The sequence below is a fragment of the Daucus carota genome, chromosome 5 (assembly GCF_001625215.2).
Source record: "Daucus carota subsp. sativus chromosome 5, DH1 v3.0, whole genome shotgun sequence".
Taxonomy (NCBI): Eukaryota; Viridiplantae; Streptophyta; class Magnoliopsida; order Apiales; family Apiaceae; genus Daucus; species Daucus carota.
This window is the reverse complement of record NC_030385.2, coordinates 46,968,632-46,995,563: the sequence shown is the minus strand read 5'-3', so window position 1 is coordinate 46,995,563 and position 26,932 is coordinate 46,968,632. Positions and strand designations below refer to the sequence as shown.

The following is a 26,932-nucleotide window of genomic DNA, read 5'->3' as shown; positions in this document are numbered from 1 at the left end:
CCTTACATGCATCTGTGTATTTTGATTGTTTTAGATATGAATTAAGACTGTGGATTGAATTTTATATCGAGCATAAGGAACATAAATACGTGAGTAAATGGAACAGAATATGAAATATATTAAACACTTGGAATTTGAATAAGGAGGATGAGCATGTATCTAATATTTATGTTTTAAACCAAATATCAAAAATCTTAATATTGAATAAGAGAAAATTGCAGGACATATGCCTTATGTTGTGTCTGTGATAATAGTAAATATGAAGTAAACGTTTTAGTAGGTGGAAAGACAAATTCTCACTGATTATCATTTTTTTTGTTGGTTCCTTGTAATAGCTTTGCAGTGGTCTTCGTCAGAAGTTATCTTCTTGGTCTTCAGCGTGTCATCACGTGCATATAATTTGTGAGGTTTGTTGCCAATCTTGTCTTCTGTAGCCTTGTTTATGCAACTGTCAGTGAATTTTGGTTTTTTGCATTCTTTTGTAGCAGTTGATGTCCGATTTTCTCTGTTATCAGGGTGTGTGGTTCTGAGCTGAGTAAAGGGAACCCTGAAAGGAAATTTAGATAACATTGAATGTCGATATCCCAGTATGCTTGCAGATACTAAATGATAATATTTTGGGGGGAAATTGGTTGTAAATAGGATAACATTAATATGAAATTATCTCATCAGCAAATTATAAAATACAAAATACTTACTTTGGGTTGGTTTTTCTTCTCCTTTCCACCATTCAAATCTTTTTGGATTGTTTTGTTGGAAGTAGTTTCTCTTAATTGCTTCATCATTTTTTGATGGTACCTGCTCTTTGTTTGTTGGTTCATTCACCGGTATCTGTGGTTTATTGGTATTCTGTTTAGTAGTTGCAGGTGGAGGTTTCTTATTCTTATAAGCTGTGGGCACCGTCTTCTGTCGTTGATCAGATTTTTTGTCTGGTCTGGTTATTCCCTCATCGCCTTTGTTTTCTGAAAGTTTATTGTCCACGGGAGAGTTCACTTTATGCTTCTTTTGGTTTTTCCTGGTGGTTGAGTGTATGGAGCCCCTTCTTTTCGTGAGTTCTTTTCCCTTTATTTAGCTCTGTTTCTGGTACATACTTGCAATTATAAATTCCAACTTCAGAATCTATATTTGAATCATCATACATTTGCTTCGTACTTGTTGAAGGTGGTCTTTTCTCTTTAACTGGCTTGTCTCCTTGATTTCCTCGCATTCCATTTCCTCCTCGACTTTCACAACTGTATAGCCTTCCTTTCTTACTCACTCCGGTTGTGTTGTATGCTGTAATTTTCAAATAGAACTTGAATGTACCCCCAATAATGTTATTAAGAATTGATGGTATATTTGATGGGTCTGCACTCTGGTGAAGACATAAGATTGAACAAAGTTAGTGTAAGTAAATAAATATTGCTAAATTAATTGATTTATGCAAAATTAAACATACCTCGTCATTGTCTAGCACGTGCTGAACTGGAACCTTTACAAATCCAAAACCTATCTATCAAAAAGTAACACTGTTGTAGTTGAAGTCTGGTCTTGTACTTTTAAAAGCACGCTGTATTTCTTCACTGGACTTGTATCTTTGTTTGTACAACTGTTGCAATGGGGAGGGACTTTCATTTTGTGAAACATTTATTGCATCCAATGTAATACCATCATAGTTTGGTACTATCCCAATCACTTTTGCCTCAATTGAGCAATAGAATTCCTTGCATTTGAATAAGAAGAAAGTATAAATTAGACTTGTTTTTGTTGAAATATTTTTGCAAAGTTACAATTCCATTTTGTTTGTAATATATGTCAATAGAAATTAAAGGCTCTGAAATATCTACCTTTTTACCATCTGGTAACATAATATCGAGTAGTGTTTCAATAGATATGTGGTCGATGTTGTCAAGCAGAAGTTGTCTAGGATTTGTAATAGGTTGAATAATAACGGGCACCAGTTTCTCTTGTCCTCCTTTTTTGCGTAATATGTTCACCGCGGGGTAATCTATGTTTATAAAGTACTGTGTTGCGCTTGTTGCTGATAATGTAGGCTTTGCTGTAGGCAATATTAAAGTGAAACATATCCTAGATTCAGTGCAATATTATCATAACATAAACATACACTTAATATACATCAAAATTACCACACAAATATTGCATTTCAAGGTTATATTTAGTATTTACTCATAGTTGATGCAAAAATTGTTAAAGTGTATATTACCATTGTACATAACCGCTTGGTGCCTGTGACAATTAACACAATATTTGGTCTTTGGTATTCATTCTTTAAATCTTCAAACTGATGTGCCTGTTGTCCCCATAGTGTGACAGTCATTTCATCGCCTCTGCATTGTAAATCACAAGTCATCGTTTAGATTCATAAGTCAGGCCATAAAATATAATGTGTAATTACATATTTTGGTGATGTTGACCTTAAAATTGAGATTGTGAATAACTTACGTATCATCTTGGAGGGTGATGTCTAGTTTTTCTTTGTTACGGGGCAAAGTTTGTATTCTAGTGAAGGACTTTAGCTTTCCCACAACATCTGGAATAATGAAGTAATAACAAATTATGTAATAATCTGGTACGTATAATGTAAACAGTTAGTCATGATATTTTGTTAGGTACCAATAAGTGTTGTAGTTGCTCCAACCCTGGATCTTGCTTCGTCAAATGTCGCCAGTTCAAATCCATGCCTTGGGATAGATGAGTCATCACCTAGTTTTTTGATGTTTGTTTTCCTGGTAAAGTTAATTACTTTATCTCCTTTGACTGGTCTGTAAGTATCATTTGCACATGCAATTGCAAAAGTAGAAATCAAATAAAGGTTCCCAACTTGTATTCTTCTTGTGTATTCATCTATTTGATTGAGCATCAACAAAACATGGAAAAGCATGCCCTGCACACACACACACACACACACATATAATGTTAGATAGATGTAATTTTATCCACATTAACCAAACATGATAGAGGGTGTCCTGTGTATATATAGAATATTACATATATGTAATTGTATCGACATTATAAAGTAGGGAAATAAATTTGGTTGTGCAGGGAGGATCTTACTTGTTCATCCATCAGAATGTAGTTCTTGTTGATAAGATGGTTAGTGTTTGGATTTCTTGATTCCCATTCTCTTGTTACCCGAACTTTGATTTTGCTATCCTCCTTGTTAGGTGTTAGTTCCTCTAAATATTGATATGTTCTTTCCATAGTGAATATCTGAAAGGCCAATAATAAGAAAATCATTATGTGTTAGGCAGTTACTGAAGGTTTTTATTGTTTAATGATGAAACACAATATACATATTCCATGTTCAGAATAGTTGCATGTCATAAAGAATATATATGGGATTACATAAGATGATATATAATGCATCTACAGATCAACCTTATTTAAGTCAATCAGATCTAAATCATGAACAAAACATCGACAGAGAGGTAAAACACACACCTTTTTGTATTTGACGGCAATGGCCTGGAATTCGTTAGTCCAAGAGGCAATATTAAGGGTATATATATAGATGTTTAACAGTTGTAAACCTTATAAGTTTAGAATTCCTTAATGTAGTTTTTGTATATGATTCTAATATAGTTATTGTATATGATTCTGATGTAACTGTGATTATTTCTTGAAGTAGAATTCTTTTCTCAATAGAATTTATAATATATTAAATTTTCTAATATTACATTAGTTGTTTAACATTTGTAAACCTTATAGAATTAGAAGTCCTTAATACAGTTATTGTATATGATTATGATGTTTCTGAGATTATTTGTCGAAGTAGAATTCTTTTCTCGATAGAATTTATAATATATTAAATTTTCTAATATAACATAATATTTAATTGACATAATATATAGTTATAATTTAGAGTACAATTATATTAAAAATATTTTGAAATAGTTTGTAATGAATATTATATATTTTCTATTGTAGTTCGAATTAAATTTGTAATTATTTTATTAATTGTTTAAATTTTTTCTTATAATTTGTTTATAGATAGTACATATGAATGTATGGTATATCTGTTAAATTTAATATTTAGGATAATAGGATGCAAATATTAAAGATGAGCAGTAACTATACACATGAAAACTTAAATACAGTGCCGAAAAGAGGTATATTTCATTAAAACATATTATGTCAAATATGATAGCTGCTTCACAATATTTGTAAGAAAAAATGAAAACTTTACTACATTGGGGAAAAGAAATTTATTCCATTAAAACATATTATGTCAAACATGCAAATATGATAGCCACTTTACAATAGTTGCAAGAAAAATTGTTTATTTCCTGAGAATAAATTGGCATCCCATCTGGCTTGTAGTGTTTTTCTTCTAAAGTATTATATTTGTTGCAAATAGGAGGGGACAATATTTGGTCGAACATTGTATCTGGATAGATAGCCCGTGTTATGGTTTTGAATGTTGTGATCATTCTTGGAATTTGTATTCTTGTCATGCAATTTGTTGCTAGGTTGATTATAGTAGCAACTGCAACATGTCTTTTGTCTGGGAAATAATATACATCCAGCAAACTCTTTAACAACATAGATTTTGTGTGGTTATTCATTGACAATGATTCTAGTTCTTCATATGCTCCACCAAAATCCTTAAATTCTTCGTATCTCCTGATCATAATACTCTTGAACACCAGGTAAAACGTTGCATCTTTGTTCTTCAAATATCTTGAGATTTTCATAAAACGTAAAAACATAGTTTCATGAGGCCTGTGAATGTCATGTCCCCAGAAGTACAATTCATCTATTGGGTAGTTGTCCAATAACATCTGGATAGTTGGTTGTCTTTTTGTAGCTGACCATGCGAGAAAGAAATTGAAGAAATTTAAGAAATTTTGAGAAGATATCTTTTGCATGATGATGATAATTAGGTGAAGTGGCAGCTCGTGTAAGGAAGATGCCATAACGATAATAAAAGTAATAAGCTTTGCTATGTATGGACTTATAATATATAAGGATTTGTATCCTCGTTATAAGTAGGTTTTTATATTGAAACGAATTCTAGTAGACATCTGATTACATATTAGTAAAATTCTATTTTTGTATTTAAATTAATAATATATTTAGTTATAAAGATATTTTAATGGGGAATTTTTTAAAATGTCGGATTTTGCTAAAAAATTTAGGCACAGTGTTGAGTGGAAAAATAATGTTGTCGAAACCCTTATAATTTAATATATTAATATTTGTGGATTTTAGTAAATGATTTATTTTTTACATATATATAAATATCAAAACTTCTATAACTTTTATATCACAAAATAATTAATTGTGGGAAAATATTGAATGTCTTATATGTTTATAATATAAATAAATAAATATTTATATAATTAGGTTGTGAATCATTGTTTTTTTTTAAAAAAATTATTTTCTAAAAAAATGTTAAAATTTCCATTATTTTACATGTTGAATATTCTAGAAGGCTAATTTTGTCCATCTGTAGTGAAGGTGCTTAATGATGATAGTTGGAATTAATCTTGTGATTATTTTGTTATTAAATATCATGAAATTGTTTTCTGTTCATGTATATATATTTAACGATTTATAAAACATATACAGGACAGTTGAAAGTTATAATTTTCTTTAGTGTGGAGGAACATACTTACTGAAATTTTAATATAATTGTGTGCATATCAGGGGAGATGAGGATCATTTATACAGTTCTTTTAATGGATCCAGTGTCACCATAATCGTGAAGTTGTTTCAGTTGTACTCAGATAGGAGTGAGTCAGCAAAATGATGAGGAGGAAGGATCGTTATTCTTAGTTTTATATTTTAACAGGTAGGATTATAAGATTGTAGCATGTGTTTCTAAATTCTAATTTATTGGTATGACATGAATATTCCATTGCCCAATCATTTATTTGTGTAAAATGCAGAGTGTATACAGATTGCAGAATTAGGAGTCAATCTTGTGGGGGAATATGTAATGATTATCAGATTTAAACTGAATCAGGTACGCAACTTATTTTTTGTTTATAAGATTATAGCATGTGTCAATGATAGTGTGGAGGAACATACTTACTGAAATTTTAATATAATTGTGTGCAGATCAGGGGAGATGTATTTGTGTAAAATGCAGAGTGTATACAGATTGCAGAATTAGGAGTCAATCTTGTGGGGGAATATGTAATGATTATCAGATTTAAACTGAATCAGGTACGCAACTTCTTTTTTGTTTATAAGATTATAGCATGTGTCAATGATATACGATAACTGTGAATGTGCATGTTAAGTTGTGTAAATCCTGTTAAAATACTTGTATCGTAAAACAGACATTAAATATAATAGATGATAAAATTTCTAATAAATCACTTCTTTAAACATATGATGAAGTAGGGAAAACTACAAACCATAGAATATTTCGTGATATACAACATTTTTAGTCATCCCATATATTGGATGGCTATCACTCTCACAAACGATATGTAATCCCAATGGCGAGGTCACCCTTGATATAGCTACGTAGAGTTGTCCATGACTAAATACTGGCTTAGGCAAATATAACCCGACAAATTTTAAGGTCTGGCCTTGACTTTTGTTGATAGTCATTGCATAGCATAAAGCAACCGGGAATTGTATTCTTTTAAACGTGTACGGCAATGTAGAATCTGTAGGTCTCATGCAAATTCTGGGTATAAAAGCTTTCTCGCCTATGTGATTACCTGTTATTATAATCCCTTCTATAACTCTGGCACATAGTTGAGTTATAATCAGTCTTGTACCATTGCACAGTCCTTTAGCTGGTGCTATATTCCTCATTAAAACAATCGGAGCTCCAATTTTAAGCTCTAGTTCATGGTTAGGTATTCCTGCAAATTTCATTGAATTTAAGAGTTCTGATGGGTACATACATTCTTGTGATTCGCAGTTTACCGATCCCTTGCATATTGAGTCCGAGCTTAAATATACCTTGGATTCACCTGTAAAATAAGATTATATAATATTTATTAGAAATTAGTTAGAAACGGAGTAGTGATGAACTATTATAATTGCATTTTGATACAAACCTGGCCAGTGACTTAGTACGTCTTTATTTATCGCATCAACATCTTCATTCAAAGGGGTCAAGATGGCACGATCCCTAAAGTAGCTGGGTTCTTTACCATTGTCACATAAGTCGTAATAGATTGTTTCACTTATTACTTTCTTACCATTATCTTTAGGATCAAGTAATATTTCAGATGGTATTTCTGTCCAACATTGCTCCCCTTCATTAGTTGATGAAACTGTATGCACCTTTCCTTCGCCCACACTAATAACCCAATCTGCGTATGAGATTTGTTGGCCTGAAACTGTAATGAGCGGAGCATCTGTCTCAATCCTCATATTTTGATCTAATTTAAAAACAACACAATCATCCCATAAATACGAATTATTTATTGATGCCATAACAACATCTGCTCGTCCTTTGTTAGGCAAAACTGGTAAAATTTGTCTAAAATCGCCTCCTAATAGGACTGTTTTGCCTCCGAATGGTTTATCCAAATTACTCTGATCTTTCAGCCGCATAATATCACGAAAAGAGCGATCAACTGCCTCAAAAACGTGCTTATGATTCATAGGTGCTTCATCCCAAACAACCAAATCAGTTTGAGCTATCAGTTCTGCCAAAAATGTTTTTTGTTTTATATCACATGTACTATTTTCATCAATGTTGATCGGGACCTTAAATCTTGAATGTGCTGTACGTCCACCTTCAATTAGTAACGATGCAATACCAGATGAAGCAACTGCTAGGACTACTTTTCCTTCTGATCTAAGAGAGCTGATGATAGTCTTCCATAAAAATGTTTTCCCGGTGCCTCCATGACCGTATACGAAATATAAACCTCCTGTCTTTTGTTTAACATTCGTGGTAATAGTCATGTATACATTCAATTGTTTTTCGTTTAACATATCTAAACACTTTTTGGCCTCAACTGCTAGTGCATGCTTGTCGTACATATATTCTTCATATAGTAGTGTGTTCTGACTTTGTTGTATAAGATCAGTATCCAGTGGTGGAAGAGCAGGAAAATCTGATAGTGATTTCCCTCTTTTACGTAGCTGATAATCAACATCTAACAAAGTAAGGGACTGGAGACGTTGTTCACTGATGACAAAATTTCGTAATCCAGAATTTTTCCTCTCTTTATATTCAATATCATCTGAAAATAGCTTCCAATTCTTATCCCATAGTGTTCTAACATCTGAAACATCTGAAAACAACAACAAAGTAACAAATAATAGTCGAAGCTGTGACCCTGTCTGGTGGATAGAAGCATCTGAGAGTGCCAAGTGCCAATCATCATCACTTTCAAGGAGCCCATACTTCAGGCAAGCTTCTTTATACGTGCTGTAAACGACACCGTTAACTGTGCGTATATCCTCAAAACATGTTGCTCCACGTACAACATTCAACAACATTCTTAAATAAAAAAGCTCTCCAGCCATTGGATGAACGTACACCAACCTGCCTACGACTTGAATTTTATTCTTTCGTTTAGTCCAAAGTTTTCCCTTATTGTCCCACAAAAATTTTTCTGGAAACTGCACATAAGTAAGTTCTCTTCCACATTGGTATCGCTTATTTGTTTCAAACCACTGTATGAACATTGTTGCATCCGGATGTAGTCTTTGCAAAACTGTAGGCAGTGACTCGTTCTCTCTGAAACAAATTTGTTGCTCATTCTCCAAATGAAATGTTAATTTCACAACCACAGGTTTTCTATAATGAATTGGGAATTCGAATATTCGCCAACATGATTCAATTGAAGAGATGTACCGGCATGCTATATAGTCATCAACTTCATTCTTATCTATTTTTCCATTCTCTTCATCAGTTTGTGGTTTTTCTGTTTTCTCAATAACCATTGTTGCTCTGTCCGGGCCTTTAGTCACATATTTGAACATATACTTAATCAAACGACCTTGATTACACCATTCAACATTTATGTGAGCTTGATATTTAACGATAAGACCTCTATTGTATGGAACAATAAATCTGCAAGTAAAATAATATGATGTTAAAATTGGATCCCGAAATTTGAATACATGGATACAACTCAGCATAATTATTTAAAATTATATAGGAGAAATTAAAAACAAAAGCAAACTAAACATATTAATAATATAAGAAAACAATAATTACAATAGTAATAATATGGCTACTTTTTAATGTATTTAGCAATAAAGGAAATTTAGTGCATAGATAACTAAGATAATAATAGATAGTTATAACAATTTATCGACGCTACTAAAAATTTACAATCAGCAGTTTTATTTATAGTATAAACTCTTAACGTTATAAATAAACTTGATAATAAACAGTATTGTTATGTATAAAACTATTTTCCTGTATCACAAAATAAACAAATAACATTATTTCCACTCACAACATAACAAATAATTGCAATTATATTAAATCTAGAGTGTGTTGTAATACAAATGAATGAAAGTAATACCTGTTGTCGATAGCAACATCCTTGCGCATTATTACACGTCCATTGTTACGTCTTTTGTAAACAGGATAACCATTGGAATCAATTGTAGTTTCATTCCTGTAGTCTTTTGGGAAATGGACAGTACACTTATTATCTTTCATGCAAGGGCATTTTTTATTGAGTTCACCGCATGGACCGTGGACCATAAACTTTGAAACTGCATTATATCCAGCTGGATCAATATCTTTGTCTGGGATTTCAGCTGAGATTAAAAAATCAATATCCTCGGTATTTTTACATTTATTAGACTCATCAAGCCACACAACTATGTGAGCGTGTGGCAAACCTCTTTTTTGAAACTCAATAGTATAAGCAACTGCAAATAATAAATAAGAGTAAGATAACGAACAAATTAAAAATCAATAATAAGTACATTAGGAAAATACAAAACATATGACCAGTACCTCCGATAACTTTTCCAAGAACATTATTGTGGCACAAATCTTCCAGAAGCAAATCAAGTTTGATCTTAAACACCCTTGCCATTATATCTGGTCTATGATAAGGAGAGGCATTTTTAATCTTATTACAGTATCTTGTAATCTCAGGCCACTTTGGATTGCATGTAAAAGTAATAAACAGATCAGGGCTTCCAAATCTTCTACAAACAGCCATGCAATCTTGATAATTTTGTTGCATGTAGCGCGCACTCCCAGTAAATGATGATGGTAATATAAGTTTCTTTCCTACAGCTGATGCATCGACATCACCACGGTTCACAGAATCAACAATATTATTGTACACATCTGATCTTAAAACACTTTGGTTTTTTAATACCCATGTTAGTCTAGCATTCTCAATACATGCCCATGCATCCACCACAAATTGCATGAATAATCGTCCCCCTCTAAGTAATGTATGCCCTTCATCATCGCGATGTTGTAATCTGAAACTATAAAATTGCCGCATAGTCACCACATCTCTTTTATTTTCTGAAGCATGTGTTACCCCACGATGTAAAATTCCAGTCCTGTATCCCTGTTCTGCATGTGGGAATAATAATGGATATTGTAAAGGCATGAAAGCTGGATTTAGTGTTGATATTCTACGTAGAGTACCACTCTGATATTTAATCACAATATCTCTAGAGTTGGACAAATCATCATCTGCAATTAATGCTGCAAACTCATATGGAGCTGTTGGATTGTTACTGTTACGACCATCAGTTTCGCGATTTGCCACCAAACGTAGTTTTCCCTGAACTAAATCAGTATCCTTAAATCTGTCCCGAACACTTTGGAAAGTCTTTGCTAATTCATTATCTCGGTGTAACATAGTTGTTAAGGCAACAGTAATATCTTTGTCCAGCTTGTCACCGTTTGAAGGAAAATTCAAACGTTCTTCAAGTTCCCTTTCATTATCAAACATATATAATTGTGCAAAAACTGGTTTCTTACCGACCACTGGGTGCAATGATCCAATTTGATGATATGTCTGACCATGTAAAATAAATACGTATGGTCCTCCGCCATTATTATATCTGTTATCGATTTTCCCCCCCATGGATGTAAATGCAAAGGCATTATTGTATACTCGGATATTTTTCACAAACATTTGATCATCACAATCAAATAGCAAAAGCAATTCAGCTGGTGTTTCTTTCAATAGAGGCAGATCAACTTTTCCTTTACCACAACAAAGTGAGAAGCCTTGATTACTGGCTTTCTTTCCTCCTTGAGATTGTTCCAATTCCCACATATGTGCTTTGCAATAGTAACATATTTTATCTGCACTTCCTATATCAAGAATGGTTTCATTCATTGCTGCAACGATATTTGCAAGAATAAAAATATTCACTCATTAGAAAAAGAGGTAACTAATTGTATTTGTAATTATAATATACAAAATTATATGAATTTAAGATAGCATACCGAATTTTCTTTTTCTTTTGTTTACTTTATTCTTCATCCTGTTGCTAAGCGGTGTATAATCTTCACAAAGAGGTAGGTAATTAAATTAATACTAACATCAGATATTAAACTCATAAATAAGTAATAAATGTGTAAAATCTGAAAAAACGAATAGGTAATTACATGCATATATTAATACTGGAATAGGATTCCAGAAATAAGTCATAAATGAGGATTCTGGGATTAAAAACAAACCTGTCCGTGGAACAGAATTCTGGACTATGAAGTAAGGATTAATAGCTCTCGATTCCAGGTGATTGTTGTCTGAAACTGTTATAAGATGTACATATTATTGCATATATAATGTAGTAATAATAAAGTACATCTATATTAATGGAATATCATAAAATTAATAGGAAGAGAAACAACATAAATTAGCAAGGAACTGTGTGTTTCCTGCAAAGTTTTAAAATTTTGAAATGTTAATAATAATATGCTTAACTATATGTAATAGTACACAAATAAATAAGCATAAGTATACAGTATCTCACCAGATTCTGATGCTTTTTCCTTGCGTCTTTCACGACGTTGTTTATTATATTCATCTCTTTCCATGTCAGATTTAAATTTCCTGGTTGTACATCTTTTAGCAGTTGCAGAAGTATCTTCACATTTTTCAAAGCGAGTTGCGTAATGTTAATAAGATGTAAAACACACAAAAGAGTGATTGTTAATGTAATTATAAGATACAAACCAGCTTGTAATGCCTGTAACTTTTTCTCTTTGTACTTTTCACGCCTTTGTTTATTACGTCTATCATTGGTTTTCTCAACTGGAGTCCGTTGTAGGAGATTTTCTGCATTACAAATTAAATGAATGAAGCCAGTACATGATAGTATATATTATATTATGTTTTCCTTGACTATATTTCAAGAATTGTCATTACTATATAATTAGAATCAATATATTATGTTTTTCATATTCATAATAGCCTGTGACACCAATATGAATATACAAACCTGTATGTTCATCGTTAACCAATGGTGCAGCAATTTGTGGTGGATTAAAGTCAATAGCTGTTGTTGATCATATAAAATTCAACAATATGATTAGCATATATATATATATATATATATATATATATATATATATATATATCATAAATACATGTTTAAATTTGTGCACGGGTATCTTTGAAAATAAGGAATAAATACAAACCATAATTCGACTTTCTTTCTTTGTACTTTTCACGTCTTTTTTTGTTACGTTTGTCTCTGACTATATCCACTTGAGTCATTTCTTGAAGATTTTCTGCTAAATAAACAATTGACGTAAAATTTTGCATGCTTGATATAATCAAATTGTCTAAAAAACATATAAACATTGAAATACAAAATTAATTTCTAACTTGTATTAAGAGCCAAATGATCTTCCGTCTGTGTAGCTTGCATTTTTTCAGCCTTCTGTGGAAATAATACTCTTGATTGGTCAGTATATGAATATTGAACTTGATAAACTTGTGTGTTTTTTATATGAATAAGTCAAATATGTTTATAAACTCAAAAGTAGTCTTTTGGGCCTTTTGGGATTGTTTCTCGTACCTGTTCCATATATTTTTTCCTGCGCTTCTTGTTACGTTCATCTTGCTTATCATTATTTTCAGAATCTCTTGTTTTGCGTTGCCTTTCTTTTGTCATTGTATTCTGAATTTCTGATGTAAGCATAGCTGGAAAATATAAATAATCATTAAATAAAATATTTAAGATTTACCTCGAATACACAACAGGCCGAATTATGAATAAGTAAAATAACCCAAAATAACAAACTGCTTTATGGATAAGTAAAATAACCCGAAACAACAGACTGGCTTGGACCTATCCAGCATTGCTCAGCTCTTTACAATATTGTGTATTAAGACTATTAAGAGGTTTTGTTAATTTGCACTGTGTAAAATTTGTACATGATATTTTTTTTTTGCAGGTTATGTTCACATAAATCTAAATATGGTGATCAAGAGAGAAAGACCTGTAAAGATGTGGTAAGGTCTGGTTCGGGGAATGATTAATCAGTTGTGGTCCAATACTTCACTGCAACAACTTTCGAAAACCGTCCTGCTGAAACACTTGACAATGACTGAATCAGAAAGCTATCACCGATGAGAAAAGTGATGACTAAATTTATAATTATTTTAGAGCTATAATAATGATGTGTAATGTTGGGTGGAGTTCTTTTGTAATTGTTTTAGAGTTATAATAGATTTGTGTAATATAGGTCGGAGTTCTCGTAGATTTAGGAGTGGTAGTTGTTTACTTGTTTGTGTTTGCTTGTATGACAAACTAAAATTTTAAGCTAAATAACTTAAATATGTTTTAAAAATAAAGTATAGTTGTAAAATTAGTTTTAAAAATTAAAGTTAAATAACTTAAACATGCTTTATAAATAAACTATTTGAAAATAACGTTTTTAGAAAAATTTAAAATTAAAATAGGGGTAAAAATCAATACATAATAAGTATCATATCTAAACAAAGATAATGTATATAATATATGACAATGTCTTGATAGATGCAGAATATTTATTTTTGCAAATTATGATAGCGTTTACGAATATTTGGTTGTGGAAACTATATTATATATTAAAGATTAATATATATGTGTTCCAATAGGAGTATAATACTTTTAAAAGAAATAATAAATATATAATTAAATATATAGGAGGACCAAATTTTGGTACTTTAGTACCGATGTTCCACCGAAACGTGGTTTCGCTTATTAATAAAGGGTATTGATTGTAATATATTTTTAGAGTGCTGATTTACAACTCATTCATATTAATTCTCATGATTTCCGCTTTGTTCATTGTTGATGTCCTCCTCAGTTGCCTTCCAATTTTGTCCGCTACATGCAGCAGCCGAAGTAGTTTTTGCTCACTTTTATTTGTAGTTTGTTTATGAGTAAATCACACCTTGCACCATTATTTTTGGATCGTTTTGCGATTTGGTCTCATTGTTTAAAATTTTGCAGGTTACACTCATAAGTTTTTAATCTGTAACACTTTGCACCTACTTAACACTTTCCATCCAAACCACCGTTAAGTTTAACGGAAGGGAGGGGTAGTTTGGGAAAAATCTGCATGGGGTTTAATTGAAAGCAATTTAACGAAAAAAAATCTGTTTTAACGAAAAATAAAATAAATATTAAAATATATTTTATAAAATAACAAATAAATATTATTAATCACTGCAAAGAATTTTAAGAATTTTATAAAATATATTTTAATATTTATTTTATTCTGAATATAAAGATATGTAAGAATAATTTGTGTTTTTTTGTTAAAATAGACTTTGAACATTTAATATTTAAAATAAAATAAATATTAAAATATATTTTATAAAATTTTTAAAACTCTTTGCGGCGAACAGACTTGGTTAGATCTTATTAGAAAGGCAACAAACTTGATTCGATAGATTAATAGTCTACATATTAATAAATAATCCTCATACTCTTTGTTTTTTCTTTAATTGATTTAAAAGTGTCACTTTTCAAAGTCTAGATTATCTGATGACTGATCTTTGACAACATATGTAACCGTGTTAAGCCCCCTTTTTTTCTCCAAAAACGCAAAGGTAAAATGGATCACAGACACAATTATTTTTCTATCATCACTGTAATCACTCGTTATGTGTTTTAATTGTGCTGCAGATTTTCTTTCAAAAAAAAATTGTGCGGCAAATCATTCAAGAAGGGACCCTGTACTTAGACTTGTGTTCATTGTCAAGGGACGCGTGAAAAGTAACCAAAACTCAAGCAGAGGCATAGTAGCCACGAGCATTCTAGACTTTGAATTATTCTTACATATCTCTATATTCAAAATAAAATAAATATTAAAATATATTTTATAAAATTCTTAAAATCCTTTGCAGCGAATGATATTTATTTGTTATTTTATAAAATATGTTTTAATATTTATTTTATTTTTCGTTAAAACAGATTATTTTTTTCGTTATACTTGCTTTTAATTAAATCTCATGCAGATTTTTCCCAAACTATCCCTCTCTTCCGTTAAACTTAACCGTGGTTTGGATGGAAAGTGTTAAGTGGGTGCAAAGTGTTACAAATTAAAAATTTATGAGTGCAACCTGCAAAGTTTTAAACAATGAGACCAAATCGCAAAACGACCCAAAGATAATGGTGCAAAGTGTGATTTACTCTTTGTTTATTTGAACACAATTTACATATGTATCTGAATAATAATATAATCAAGTCAACCAAAGATCCTAAACAAAATGGAGCGATCTCTGTCTTCACATATGACCTGACTTTTATGAGGATGCACATGGAGGGGTCTTTCGTTTCTAAATATCCCTCTGTAATTTAATTCAATGCCCAAGCGGTTAGCTGGACTCCGGAGAGGTGCGTGAATTCGTTATAATTTTCCTTATTCTAACTACTAGTATTATTCTTTTGTTTTAGCGCTAGGTAGTAGGTGCCATTAGCGAACATATATTCTGTTGGATGAGGAATATATATGATTATCAGCATCTTCGTTGCTTCATCCATACTTAATCTTCTCTAGTGGCACCATTTTTATATCTGTGATGCATCATACTTGGACGATACTCTTCAGCACACGCAACATTTAGCAGTGAACAGTGCAAAATTATTCCGAACTCTTGAATTTTAAGAATTTCGGGTTGCAGATTGTATCCGCCTATAATACAAGTCACACTTATACATGTGAAATGAAAGTCGAGGGTCATTAATTTAGAGAATCCTAAGCCACTGACAAGAAACGCGAGCCTTTACACTTATGCAGTTATACATGTGAAAATGAGAAAAGAGTTGGATGTAAATGCATGGTCCAGGACTGGGGACGAGTCCTGTACATGGAGTGAGTATATGAGCAAGTTGGTATCATTACTCTACACAAACAAGGCCAGAAGAATTCAATTCAGCAGCCTACCATTCTGATATTGCTGCTCATACACTCTTTCTTAGCTGCGCCCTGCACGTGCACTTGCATTACTTGATCCAGTTTCATTTTCTCCAGCACTCTTGCATATCTTCACATTTCAGTTACTCATACAACAATTCTCTCCTTATAATCATAAATTAAAAGAAAAAACCGATTTACAGTTCCCTGTGAATTTGAAGTTGAAACATTCAAGATAGCTGTCATGGATGAAGTATTAGCATTGAAAATAAAGTGTATGTACAATCGGATTTACAGAACAGTCTAGCTGCTGCTGCTGCTTCAGGTATTTACATAGAGATATTATCGATTTTAACCAAAATACTTCTCTGCCATGGGCATGGAGAACAAGCACAGTCCCGGCTTCCTTAAGCCTCTGCAAACATTTTTCTCTCCTTCCATAACTGTTCCAACACTTTTTTCATCTGATCGCCCCTCTAGACGAAGATCAGGAATACCTCCTACCTACATAATCCATGCAATATAATTTTAATATGTAAATTAGCCTATAATTCTCCCAAGGAATTTATATTACTCTAAAGAATTTATTTTAACTTTATAAGAATCATCAAAAACCATGTTATCTAATAAGCGCAGAAACAATCAAATATATAAAAAACAGCAGTCGCGTTCACCTGCATAATCTTGGGGCTATTGACAGGAGAACTAGCCGTGTCTTCCAGAGAATCATCATACAGAATTTCTTTGTTTCTTTTCTTGATGTCCAGTGTCTTGGATAACTTTGTCAAGGTTGAAGTCGACGGAATTAATTGACCTGATATAGAGAATTTCTTCTGATCAACCACAAAAGAAGCAGCATCAGAGACCAGAGAACTATTTTCATTAATCCTCCCACCTGAATTTCGCTCCTGTTCTTGCTTAGCAAAAAAATCATCAAAATATGTAGTCCATCCACTCTCTTCTGAACCTTCATCTTCTGATATATTCTCTTTGGAAGCAAGAGATGCATCCATCAAACCTTGGCTAATTAAATAATACAAATTTTGAAAAGAAGCAAGATTTTGGTACACATTTATAAGGGAGAAGGGAGATAAATATAAAGAGAGAAAATCAAAGTGTGTTTGAATAGTATATATAGAATCTTGATTGTGGGGCAAGAGGCATCGAAGAAGTTAAACAGCAGTTGCAAGTTGCACCAGAAAAAATAGAAATGATATAAAGAGAGAACGTGCAGAGGAGCTAGATTAAATTCAATGTTAATTAAAGAGAGGTTTGTGAATGTTGACGTTTAATATTAGTTCAAGTGGAATTTTCATACTCTTGGCACCATTTTATTTGCTGCCACATATCTTTCATGTTCCAATCTAATAACAAGCATGCGTCAATCAAAATCGGAAATGAGGCATTGATTCATGGGCTAAAAAGTGCATATTTTCACCAATTTGTTTAATTTTGTCCCTATATATGGCTCATCTACACAGTCCTTGTATGTGCAACCAACTTGGTAATCACTATAAATATTATACAACCATACTCAGTTTACATGGTATGAAACGGCTCAGATCATACTCACTGTTTGCATGTATTTTTGAAACTCTCCTAAAATATAATTTTATAATATATTTTTAAAATTTTCTTTTTTGAATAAAGTTTAAATTTCAAACTCTTTTTCAGAATTTTTTAAAAAAGTATATATGTAAGTACTCCCTCCGTCCCTAAATACTTTTCCTGTTTCTCCTTTTCACATTTGTCAACACACATTTTTGATCATTAATATCTTTAATTTTATATTAGTATCAAATATAAAAATTTCACTATATTAAAGTACTCGTAAATACGAACCCAACAAGATCACTCATGACTATATTTAGTATTATAGATTAGACGTAAATTAGTCATTTGTCTCATGTTATGAACAGTCCCAACATATCAAACGAGTAAAGCTTTTTGGGACGGAGGGAGTATATTTTATAAGAGTCTTAAAATGCGTGTCAAAAAGTAACGTAAAAAATATGGTGGGACGGAGGGAGTATTTATTTACAAATCATGACACTAAATTAAGTTATTTTATTTGATTTTTATCGCACCTTTTAGTAGATCCAATCACAACACTAAATTAAATTATTTGAGATTTGTAACCAACAAGATATTCATATCATATATAGTATTTGTGATGTATAAAATATCAAATCATCAATCAATATACTTATATAAAGGAGAAGCGAGGGGCGTCTAGGTGGCGCCTCTCACATCGCTCTGTTCTATTTTTCTAATTTTCTGGAATTTTCGGATGAAAAATATCAAATTTTAGAACTACCTTTTTTAGTTTCGGGTATATTAGAAGCAAGTTTCAGAATCTGATTTTGTTTCAGATTATTTATGGAATATAATATCTTGAAAGTTTCTGAAATTTTCGGGTGAAAAATATCAAAAATTAGAACTACCTTTTTTAGTTTCGGGTATATTAGAAGTAAGTTTCAGAATCTGATTTTGTTTCAGATTATTTATGGAATATAATAGCTTGAAAGTTTTAATCTGATTTTGTTTCAGATTATTTAATTATGGGAAAGACAGATTATTTATGGAATATGGTAACTTGAAAATTTTAATCTGATTTTGTTCAGATTATTTAATTATGGTAAAGAGTAGCAAACAAGTCTATCTGCACCTATAAATACCCGTATAGAACGTAGAGTTTTGAATCATCTAAACACAACCTCCTCTCACAGTACCACAAACATAACTCTTTATGGTAAGGAGAAGCGAGGGGCGTGTAGGTGGCGCCTCTCACATCGCTCCGTTCTATTTTTCTAATTTTTTAAAAATTTTGGATGAAAAATATCAAAAATTAGAACTATCTTTCTCTTGCTCGATTTATAACTCGGCATCTATTTTTCTAATTTTTTAAAAATTTTGGATGAAAAATATCAAAAATTAGAACTATCTTTCTCTTGCTCGATTTCTAACTCGGAGATGCCGCTCTTCTGTAACGATAAGTGAAGGCTGTTTATACAATATTAAAAAAACAAAAGTTGTTGCAAGCAAAGGTAGTTATAGATCGTCATATTGGAGTCGACAAATCCAAACACGGGAAAAGAATATAGTTTTGACATGATATTGATGGTTGATATCAACAAAATAAATATTAGTGATATGTGTTTGTTGGTTATTCTTTTATAATATTTGTTTTGTTCATCGAACATGTTTGTTGTTATTAGTTTTTATATGATTTAATTTGTTTACAGGAAAAAATTATTGATGCATTATCTGTTTGCTCTGTTCAAGTAACTTTTAATAGGGTAGTTATAGACCGCTATCTCACATATTTAAGTTAGATGTTTTTGTGCACAATCAATCCAAAAAAATTGGAAAAAGGTAACAATGTAAGAAAATAATTACTTTAAAAAAAAAATAAGATTCGTCATACTTTAAATTGTTAATTACGCATATGAATTTATTTTCATTTTTTCACCTTGAATTATAGTCCAATTTTGCAATTTTATATATTAGTATTGGTTTTACAACTAGATTTTTATAATATAAATTTATTTTATCCTACAAATATTAACTTTGAAATATTAATATATTTTTTTATAGACAGCCACAAAATTATTTTATTCTACAAATATTAATATTAAATTATTAATATAATTTTTATAGGCAGCCGCAACGGGCGGTTTTTCAACTAGTTGTTATATAAAAACACGTTTAAAGAAATTAGTCACGCTTTATTAATAGTACTGAAATTCGTGGATGTCATAATTACATTGGTTGACCAATGACCATCGCAGATACTCCTTTTGTTTTGAAATATAGGTCGTTTGACTTTTTGACACACATTTCTAAGTCCTTTGACCGCTTAGTTAAAATCATTATTTTTTAAATTGTTTTTTTTGAATAAAAATATATGATTAATATTATAATTTGGGGAAAAAGATTTTAAAAAATAATAATTTTAACTAAGCGGTCAAAAGACATAAAAGTTGGTGCCAAAAAATCAAACGACCTATATTTTAAAATGGAAGAAGTAAAAGAAAACACGATTATAGTCTAATAATAGTGTTAGGTGCACAAAAATAATATACATAAAATTTATATACAATAACATGACAATTGATACGATGGATTTTAATTAGAGTATTAATATAAATACAAAAACTCATTTTAATCAAAACTCACCTCATATCATACAAAACTAGGTACCCAGCCATTATTCATTGTTGAAATATTGTTACCTTCTAATCCGATTGCCGAAACTAGGTTGAAGATGATCGGTCCACGTATATTGTATAGCTTTGCCGATTAGGCATGGCAGACAATGACCGAGCTGGTCCGCAAAAATTATACGTTCTTTGAATGGGACAGTCAAATTCAAGCTTGGATTCCAGGCCCAAACAGCATTAGAAAAATTATATTTCAGTTTTTTTTTAGTAGTACATTTCAGTTGTTATAGAACATCTTTAAACTGATATTCTTAGTCCTGGACAAAACAAAATTAATATTCTTAGCCAATGTCGACTGTGACTTCTGTTCCTGCACAAGTCTCAATAGTTGAATATTGTATATATATTTTGAATTTAATCACCAAAAATAATTATTAATTTAATTGTTTTTAATCATACATCCATCACCACTTTTTTCTATATCAAAATTGTATATCTAAGAGAGTTTTAATATATATAAATATAAGAGTATCTTTAATCATAATTCATAATTTAAATATCTATACAAAATTGTTAGCTGTAAATTGTAGTTTAAGTTTTTCGCACCGGTTTTTTCTGGAAGTCTCACGTATGTTAAGCACATCTTTTAAGTCATGCTTAATATACATAAATTGTTTATGTAATAAATTTTTAAACTAAATTTATTAAAATATGAAAAACTGAAGATGCCAATAACTTATTTTGATTTTTATAATTTGATTTTACACAAAATAATATATTTATTATAAAAAAACAATTTCTAATATTTTATTATTAGTATTAATTTATATCTAATAAATGATAAATAATTATTAAATTTATCGAATCTCAGTTATATATAAATTATTCATAAATAAATTAGATTGAACCGATCATTACGGACTACAATTTCAGCGAGAAGGTTCATTTCATAACTATACGAGCCGAATTTCTGTATATTTTGAAAATGAAATACGTTTGTGTCATCGAGTTAAAGATAAACATGAGAAGCATTTAGGAAAAAAAAAAAGAAATAAAAATTCTTTTATTAAATTCGTATATTTACAATCTTTTATTACATACAAAATTCTCAGCAGTGACAAGGCAATTAAGCTCCAAATACTGATAATCCTAATCCTCTTTCAAGCTAGCTAATCATCAAGCAATGCTTCTGGGTCTGGTTTCGCCACACTGTTGATTACATTTTTGCCTGCAGCATACCAATTACACTTTAGTTACCTGATCATTTACAAATAAATAGTTAAATACCCTCCTTACAAAAAAAATAGTTAAATACCCTTAGTTATTTCACTTACTTATATGCTTAAAAAGTTGAAGATTTTAATTACCTGTGAATAGAGAAAAGTTCCCAGGATTGCAATAGCAGCTCCGACGGCATTAACAGGTTGAACCTGAGTGTGAAAGATGATGATGGAGGACACAATTACAGAGACCCTCTTCATCGTATTCCCGACACTAAATGTCAATGGCGAGATCTCGTTCAACGACATGTATGATACTTGATTGTATAGGTGATAGAACACACTCTGAGCCACCACCCACCTATCATTTTCAATTCGAATCAACTGGATTAGTAAAACTGAATGTAGAGCAAGGTCGATGTAGTCTATTATTTATGGATCTTGTATGTTTGCGAGTTAGTATTTACCAAACGAAATGTGGTCCAATTTGAGCAACAGCATTTTTCCAGCCAACTGCCCATACTTGGGGACCTTCCACAGCTATTGCAAAGGGTGTGAGGATCAGAAGAGACATTATCGAAAGGCAAGCGTAGTAGTTCATTCCGCCAACAGACTTGCCCTTGCTCATCCCTCTCTTCGAAAATATGTTCCGAAACACAAATGCCAAATTCGATATCATAGCCCCCATCAAGCCTGCAAATTGAGAAACCAAGATATATTTAGTTTTTTCTTTAGTAATTAAAGATTTCTCCTAAGCGAGTACTATTATTTACTTACCAACAAGGTTAAAGTTGAGCTCAGTGACTGCGGCCAGAGCACAGCCTCCGATAATCGGAAGGAGTGACAAGTAAACCGGCATTGGGAAAGATTCGCCTAATAGGAACGTCGAGACCAGAACGCTAAAAGCAGGCTCGCTGCTCTTGATGATGTGAGTGAATGAAACCGCAACCTTTGACATGCTCACGGTTGCAGCTACATGTCCAATTGTATGTGCTAGTGCAACCTAGACAATGGCATAAAACATAAGCATTTTTAAAACAGAGGACTAAATGATATCAGTAAACATTACTAAGATCGGTGGCAACTCGTCACTGATGTTAAAGGCCCGATGTCTATTCTACTTTTTTTCTAGTAGCGAACCTTTTATATAGATATTAAAAATATGTAACTATAATATATATATATAGACCATTTATGGTTTACTTACAGGAAACAGAGCTTTCCAGAAATCCATATCAGTCTTTGGTGCTTCAGCAATCCTTGAAGCCCAGGAAACCAACATAATCAGAGACCCAGCAGCTAACGAAAGAGTCGAAGTTAGCCAAGGGAAAGGGAAGGCATTGAGAACTTTCTTGTTGTATATGTTAAAGATCACATTCAATGACCACCAAGTCGCAAAATATACACCAATTTTCAGCTTTTGAGCCGCAGCTTGTCGAGTCTGTTCATCAATATCAATGTTAATTTCCATGGGCTGGCTTCGATGAGCTTCGTAGGCATCGCATTTAATCAACCGAGCTCTTGAGTCCTCCGAATCATCGAAGCGGCCCAATGAACCTTGCGACGAGATGTAAAGAGGTTTTTGCGTCAAATAATTGCATCTCGCTGGCTTGTCTAAAGCGAGTTTTGAAGGCAAAGGCGAGAAATGAGGCTTAAAAGCCAACAATCTTTGTTCTAGGTGATTGGAAACCGTGAGAGAATGCTTAAGAAAGCTAGCCATCTTGTGAAGATTTAGTGTTGGTTAAACCCTTTCTAGCTAGAGTGAAATTGGTTTATTTGGAATGAGCTTGTATGTGCGATATTATATAGGTGGGGAAAAACAGGGGACTAGTGAGTACAAGGAAATGACGCCCTCTCGAGCCTGTGAGGGTTGGTTGGTGCAACTGGGCAAATTGGGCAATTGCTGTCTGTCTATCAATAGGTCCCAAAAGCCAACTAAACCACAATCCCTCCTTTGTGTTACAGTTCAATGTTTTTTGGAATATTCACAAGGATCTCCCCACCGTACAAATTTGCATGGGTTACACGAGGGCTTAAGACTTAAGGTTCCACGAAAACACACAAGAATCAAGCATCTCACTTGTGTTAAATCATACTCTCTCTGTCCCAGCCAATTCTTTACGTTTGGTTTGGGCACGGAGGTTAAGAAATATGTATAAAGTAGTGGAAAAGAGGAAAAAAAGTGGGTGAAGTGGTGGGACCAATTTTTAATGAATAAAAGAGAGATAGTGGAGTAAAAGTAGTGTGAAAAGGGAGTAAAAGTAGTGTGAAAAGGGAGGAAAAGTTGGGAAGTGGTGGGACCATTGACTATTTTTGGTAAGTTTTGGAATGTAAAGAATTGGATGGGACATCCCAAAAAGGAAACTGTAAAGAACCTGGTGGGAGGAGGGAGTAGTAGTCTTTTTATCTAAAAAATTATATATTCGTATTCTGCAACCGAAAATCCGAGTTACAGAATTCAGATCGAAGAAATAAAATTCAAATCGATCGAATACAACTGAAATTAACCATATAGAACATTTGTGCAAAAAATGTTGATAAATATGTTTTTTTTTTCTGCTGAAAAATGTTGATAAATTTTAAATTAGTTAGAAAAATTGAATTATGACGAGCCTTCGAGTAGATTATAATTTGACCTTGGCATGTGCAAGGATGATGATATTCTAAATCTCCCTCCCCGACACCACAAAATGGTCTCCAACTCGATGCGTGTGACGGCCCAGAGACTTTGAATCGACTATGGATCGTAGAATAAAATATCTTACCAAACATCGATCAGAAAGTATTCCTCGTTTTTTGTTCAAATAATTCAGCGCAACCTTGCTCTGGCTTCTTCTGCAGCGTCGTTTTCATTTCTCAGTCCTGGTTATTGCTTGTTAGGTGAGATCAATTGCTTGTATACCGCACACGTATATAAACATGCATGTTAGAGCTACAAGTTTAATAATTCATCTTTCAAGATCACATGCTTCATTGTTTCCTCTTGCTGCATAGTTGCCAGAGCAAAACCAATTATTCTGCGTTCCTGTGTACAAGTATGGGGTTTCCCCTTCCGCATTCACAACCGTTGAATTTCTTTCTTTTTTTTTCCGCAAAAAAAAAAATGTAGCGATTAAGGATTCCATACAAGGAGCTTATAAGTTGGAAAATAGACCCATCAAGACTGACTTTTAATTATCAAGAAAATGAGAGAGACATTGAAAGACGAGAATATATGAGCAACAAGATCAGTTGTATTGATGATCATGGTGTTGGAAAATAATGTTTCATTTTGGCAGGACACAGAAACAACCGTTAAATTAGAGTCACCAACTGTACATGTAGAGGGGCTGGGGCCTGCTAGCCAGACTGTTGCTCCATATTTTGCATATGATGGAGCCTCGCTCGTCCCCTCAGGATCTTGTGTGAATAAGACTGCTCAATTCATATCAATGGTTCAAATTCATCGGATGGCCTTCTAACCAAATATATTATATCAACTTTTGTCAGACAGCACGGTGCATGATTCCGACTTGAGATACGCCGGACAGCCCAGAGTTAAGGAGAGCCGTGACTAATAAAGCTCTTTTTTTTTTTTATCTCAATTTATTTAATCTGTAAATAAAAATATGATATCTATGTCTCTGATTTTTAATGTACTGCTGAGTAATGAGCCATAAAGATACGAAAATTACATATAGGAAGGAAAAAACGAATATCAAATCGTTCACTTAAAATTTCAATGTATATATTGAAATCATGGACTCGGTAGCCACATTTCCTGAAATTATCAAAAGAAAATATAACGTTCCAAAAACTTAGTCTACAGTGCTTGTTTCAGAGTATTAGGAAAATATAATGTTGTGTTTGGTTGGGTTGAATGATTCCGGAAAGAATGGAATGAAAAATGAACTATATTATGGATAATTGTTAAGAAATTTCATTTTTTCTTCCATTCAATTCTTTACCTCATGTGCTAGATATCACACCTTCAATATGAGATGGAATGCTCCATTCTCTCCTATTCTCAATTTCTTCACAAATCTTATTATAGCAATTTTGCACTCCCTCAAATTTTCTTCAAAACTTTCTTCCTACCTCTATTAATTTCAAATATTTTTACTTATTTTATTTCATTCCATTCCATTCTCCCCAACCAAACACAACATAAGTATTTAAGAAGTTCCTGAATATGTTAATGTTAGCCTGCCCTATACTGGTGCTGGGAAGTGGAGTGTCAATAACGTCTAGAAATATCGAACAAATAAATGAGATGAGGCAATTCACACATCATGTGGTCGTGCCGGAGTGGTTATCGGGCATGACTAGAAATCATGTGGGTTCGCCCGCGCAGGTTCGAATCCTGCCGACCACGTAATTTTTTAGCTTTTCGATACTTCTTTGTCTCTCTTTTATTTACACTTTTTTGCATTGTTCGACACGCATCTTAACGCGCATATAAAATATATTTTCATAAAAAAAAATTTCAAAGTCTTTTTAAAAAAAAAAAAAATTAGATAGTAAATAATATTTAGAAGAAAATAATTGATGAAAACTATATTTATGAGAGAATTAGAATGCGTGCCGATCTCCCTTCTCCTAATGTAAACAATCAATTGAGGAGAACATAGATAGTATTAGAATTAGGATCTTTGCCATACGAGCCGGTATTCATATCTTGGTTTGTTTGCCATGCGAGTCATGTCCCGTCAACTAAATAATATTTAGAAGAAAATAATTGATGAAAACTATATTTATGAGAGAATTAGAATGCGTGCCGATCTCCCTACTCCTAATGAAACAATCAATTAAGGAGAACATAGGGAGTATTAGAATTAGGATCTTTGCCATACGAGCCGGTATTCATATCTTGGTCTGTTTGTCTGTCATGCGAGTCATGTCCTGTCGACTAAATAATATTTAGAAGAAAATAATTTATGAAAACTATATTTATGAGAGAATTAGAATGTGTGCCGATCTCCCTTCTCCTAATGAAACAATCAATTGAGGAAAACATAGGGAGTATTAGAATTAGGATCTTTGTCATACGAGCCGGTATTCATATCTTGGTCTGTTTGTCATGCGAGTCATATCCCGTTGAGTAATAATATTTGTTTGAGTTTTAATTTTATCGATTATTTTTTAGACACACTCCGTCGAGTAATATAATTTGACTTAGTTTTAATTTTGTCGATCTGAATTGTTTATTTTGATTATTTTTTAGTTCAATTTAAGATTTAAGATTAGAACTCAACCATGCCTGTCGAGTAATATTATTTGACTGAGTTTTA

The 26,932-nt window shown here is 32.2% G+C and overlaps 2 protein-coding genes, 1 long non-coding RNA gene and 1 other non-coding gene across 8 annotated transcripts; 2 read left to right on the top strand and 2 right to left on the bottom strand.

Annotated features, from left to right (window-relative positions):
* Positions 1 to 333: 333 nt before the first annotated feature.
* LOC108222626 (uncharacterized) lies at positions 334 to 13,727 on the top strand. Of its 4 annotated transcripts, none has more exons than XR_010291874.1 (7): positions 334 to 407; positions 861 to 1,048; positions 3,043 to 3,093; positions 5,650 to 5,794; positions 5,892 to 5,968; positions 6,064 to 6,171; positions 13,328 to 13,727. It is a non-coding gene; the product is annotated as an uncharacterized LOC108222626 (long non-coding RNA). The 4 variants fall into 4 exon arrangements; XR_010291873.1 differs by having other exon boundaries at positions 352 to 407; positions 858 to 1,048; XR_010291875.1 differs by lacking the exon at positions 3,043 to 3,093 and having other exon boundaries at positions 352 to 407; positions 858 to 1,048.
* A 2,710-nt stretch (positions 13,728 to 16,437) lies between these two features.
* Positions 16,438 to 17,527, bottom strand: LOC108222229 (vascular-related unknown protein 4). The gene is made up of 2 exons (XM_017396145.2): positions 16,954 to 17,527; positions 16,438 to 16,783 (listed from the first exon to the last, which is right to left on the bottom strand). Exons 1-2 carry the CDS (start codon positions 17,290 to 17,292, stop codon positions 16,631 to 16,633), a joined length of 492 nt encoding a protein of 163 aa, XP_017251634.1. The 5' UTR covers positions 17,293 to 17,527; the 3' UTR covers positions 16,438 to 16,630.
* A 3,955-nt stretch (positions 17,528 to 21,482) lies between these two features.
* Positions 21,483 to 23,520, bottom strand: LOC108219923 (glucose-6-phosphate/phosphate translocator 2, chloroplastic). 2 transcript variants are annotated; one of them, XM_017393521.2, is made up of 5 exons: positions 22,870 to 23,520; positions 22,440 to 22,665; positions 22,130 to 22,355; positions 21,810 to 22,023; positions 21,483 to 21,670 (listed from the first exon to the last, which is right to left on the bottom strand). In XM_017393521.2, exons 1-5 carry the CDS (start codon positions 23,380 to 23,382, stop codon positions 21,659 to 21,661), a joined length of 1,191 nt encoding a protein of 396 aa, XP_017249010.1. In that variant the 5' UTR covers positions 23,383 to 23,520; the 3' UTR covers positions 21,483 to 21,658. The 2 variants fall into 2 exon arrangements, with proteins under 2 accessions (XP_017249010.1, XP_017249009.1); XM_017393520.2 differs by having other exon boundaries at positions 21,483 to 21,699; positions 22,870 to 23,449.
* Positions 23,521 to 25,935: 2,415 nt separating this feature from the next.
* On the top strand, positions 25,936 to 26,016 carry TRNAS-AGA (transfer RNA serine (anticodon AGA)). Its single transcript has one exon. It is a non-coding gene; the product is annotated as a tRNA-Ser (tRNA).
* Positions 26,017 to 26,932: the final 916 nt, after the last annotated feature.

Excerpts from the sequence above, each read along its gene's own strand:
- LOC108222229 (XM_017396145.2), bottom strand. The coding sequence starts at position 17,292 with ATGGATGCATCTCTTGCTTCCAAAGAGAATATATCAGAAGATGAAGGT. Across the intron at positions 16,784-16,953 it reads ATAGCCCCAAGATTATGCAG|GTAGGAGGTATTCCTGATCT; the intron begins GTGAACGCGACT and ends TGGATTATGTAG.
- LOC108219923 (XM_017393520.2), bottom strand. The coding sequence starts at position 23,382 with ATGGCTAGCTTTCTTAAGCATTCTCTCACGGTTTCCAATCACCTAGAA. Across the intron at positions 22,666-22,869 it reads TCTGGAAAGCTCTGTTTCCT|GTTGCACTAGCACATACAAT; the intron begins GTAAGTAAACCA and ends GCCATTGTCTAG. Across the intron at positions 22,356-22,439 it reads GCTCAACTTTAACCTTGTTG|GCTTGATGGGGGCTATGATA; the intron begins GTAAGTAAATAA and ends CTCAATTTGCAG.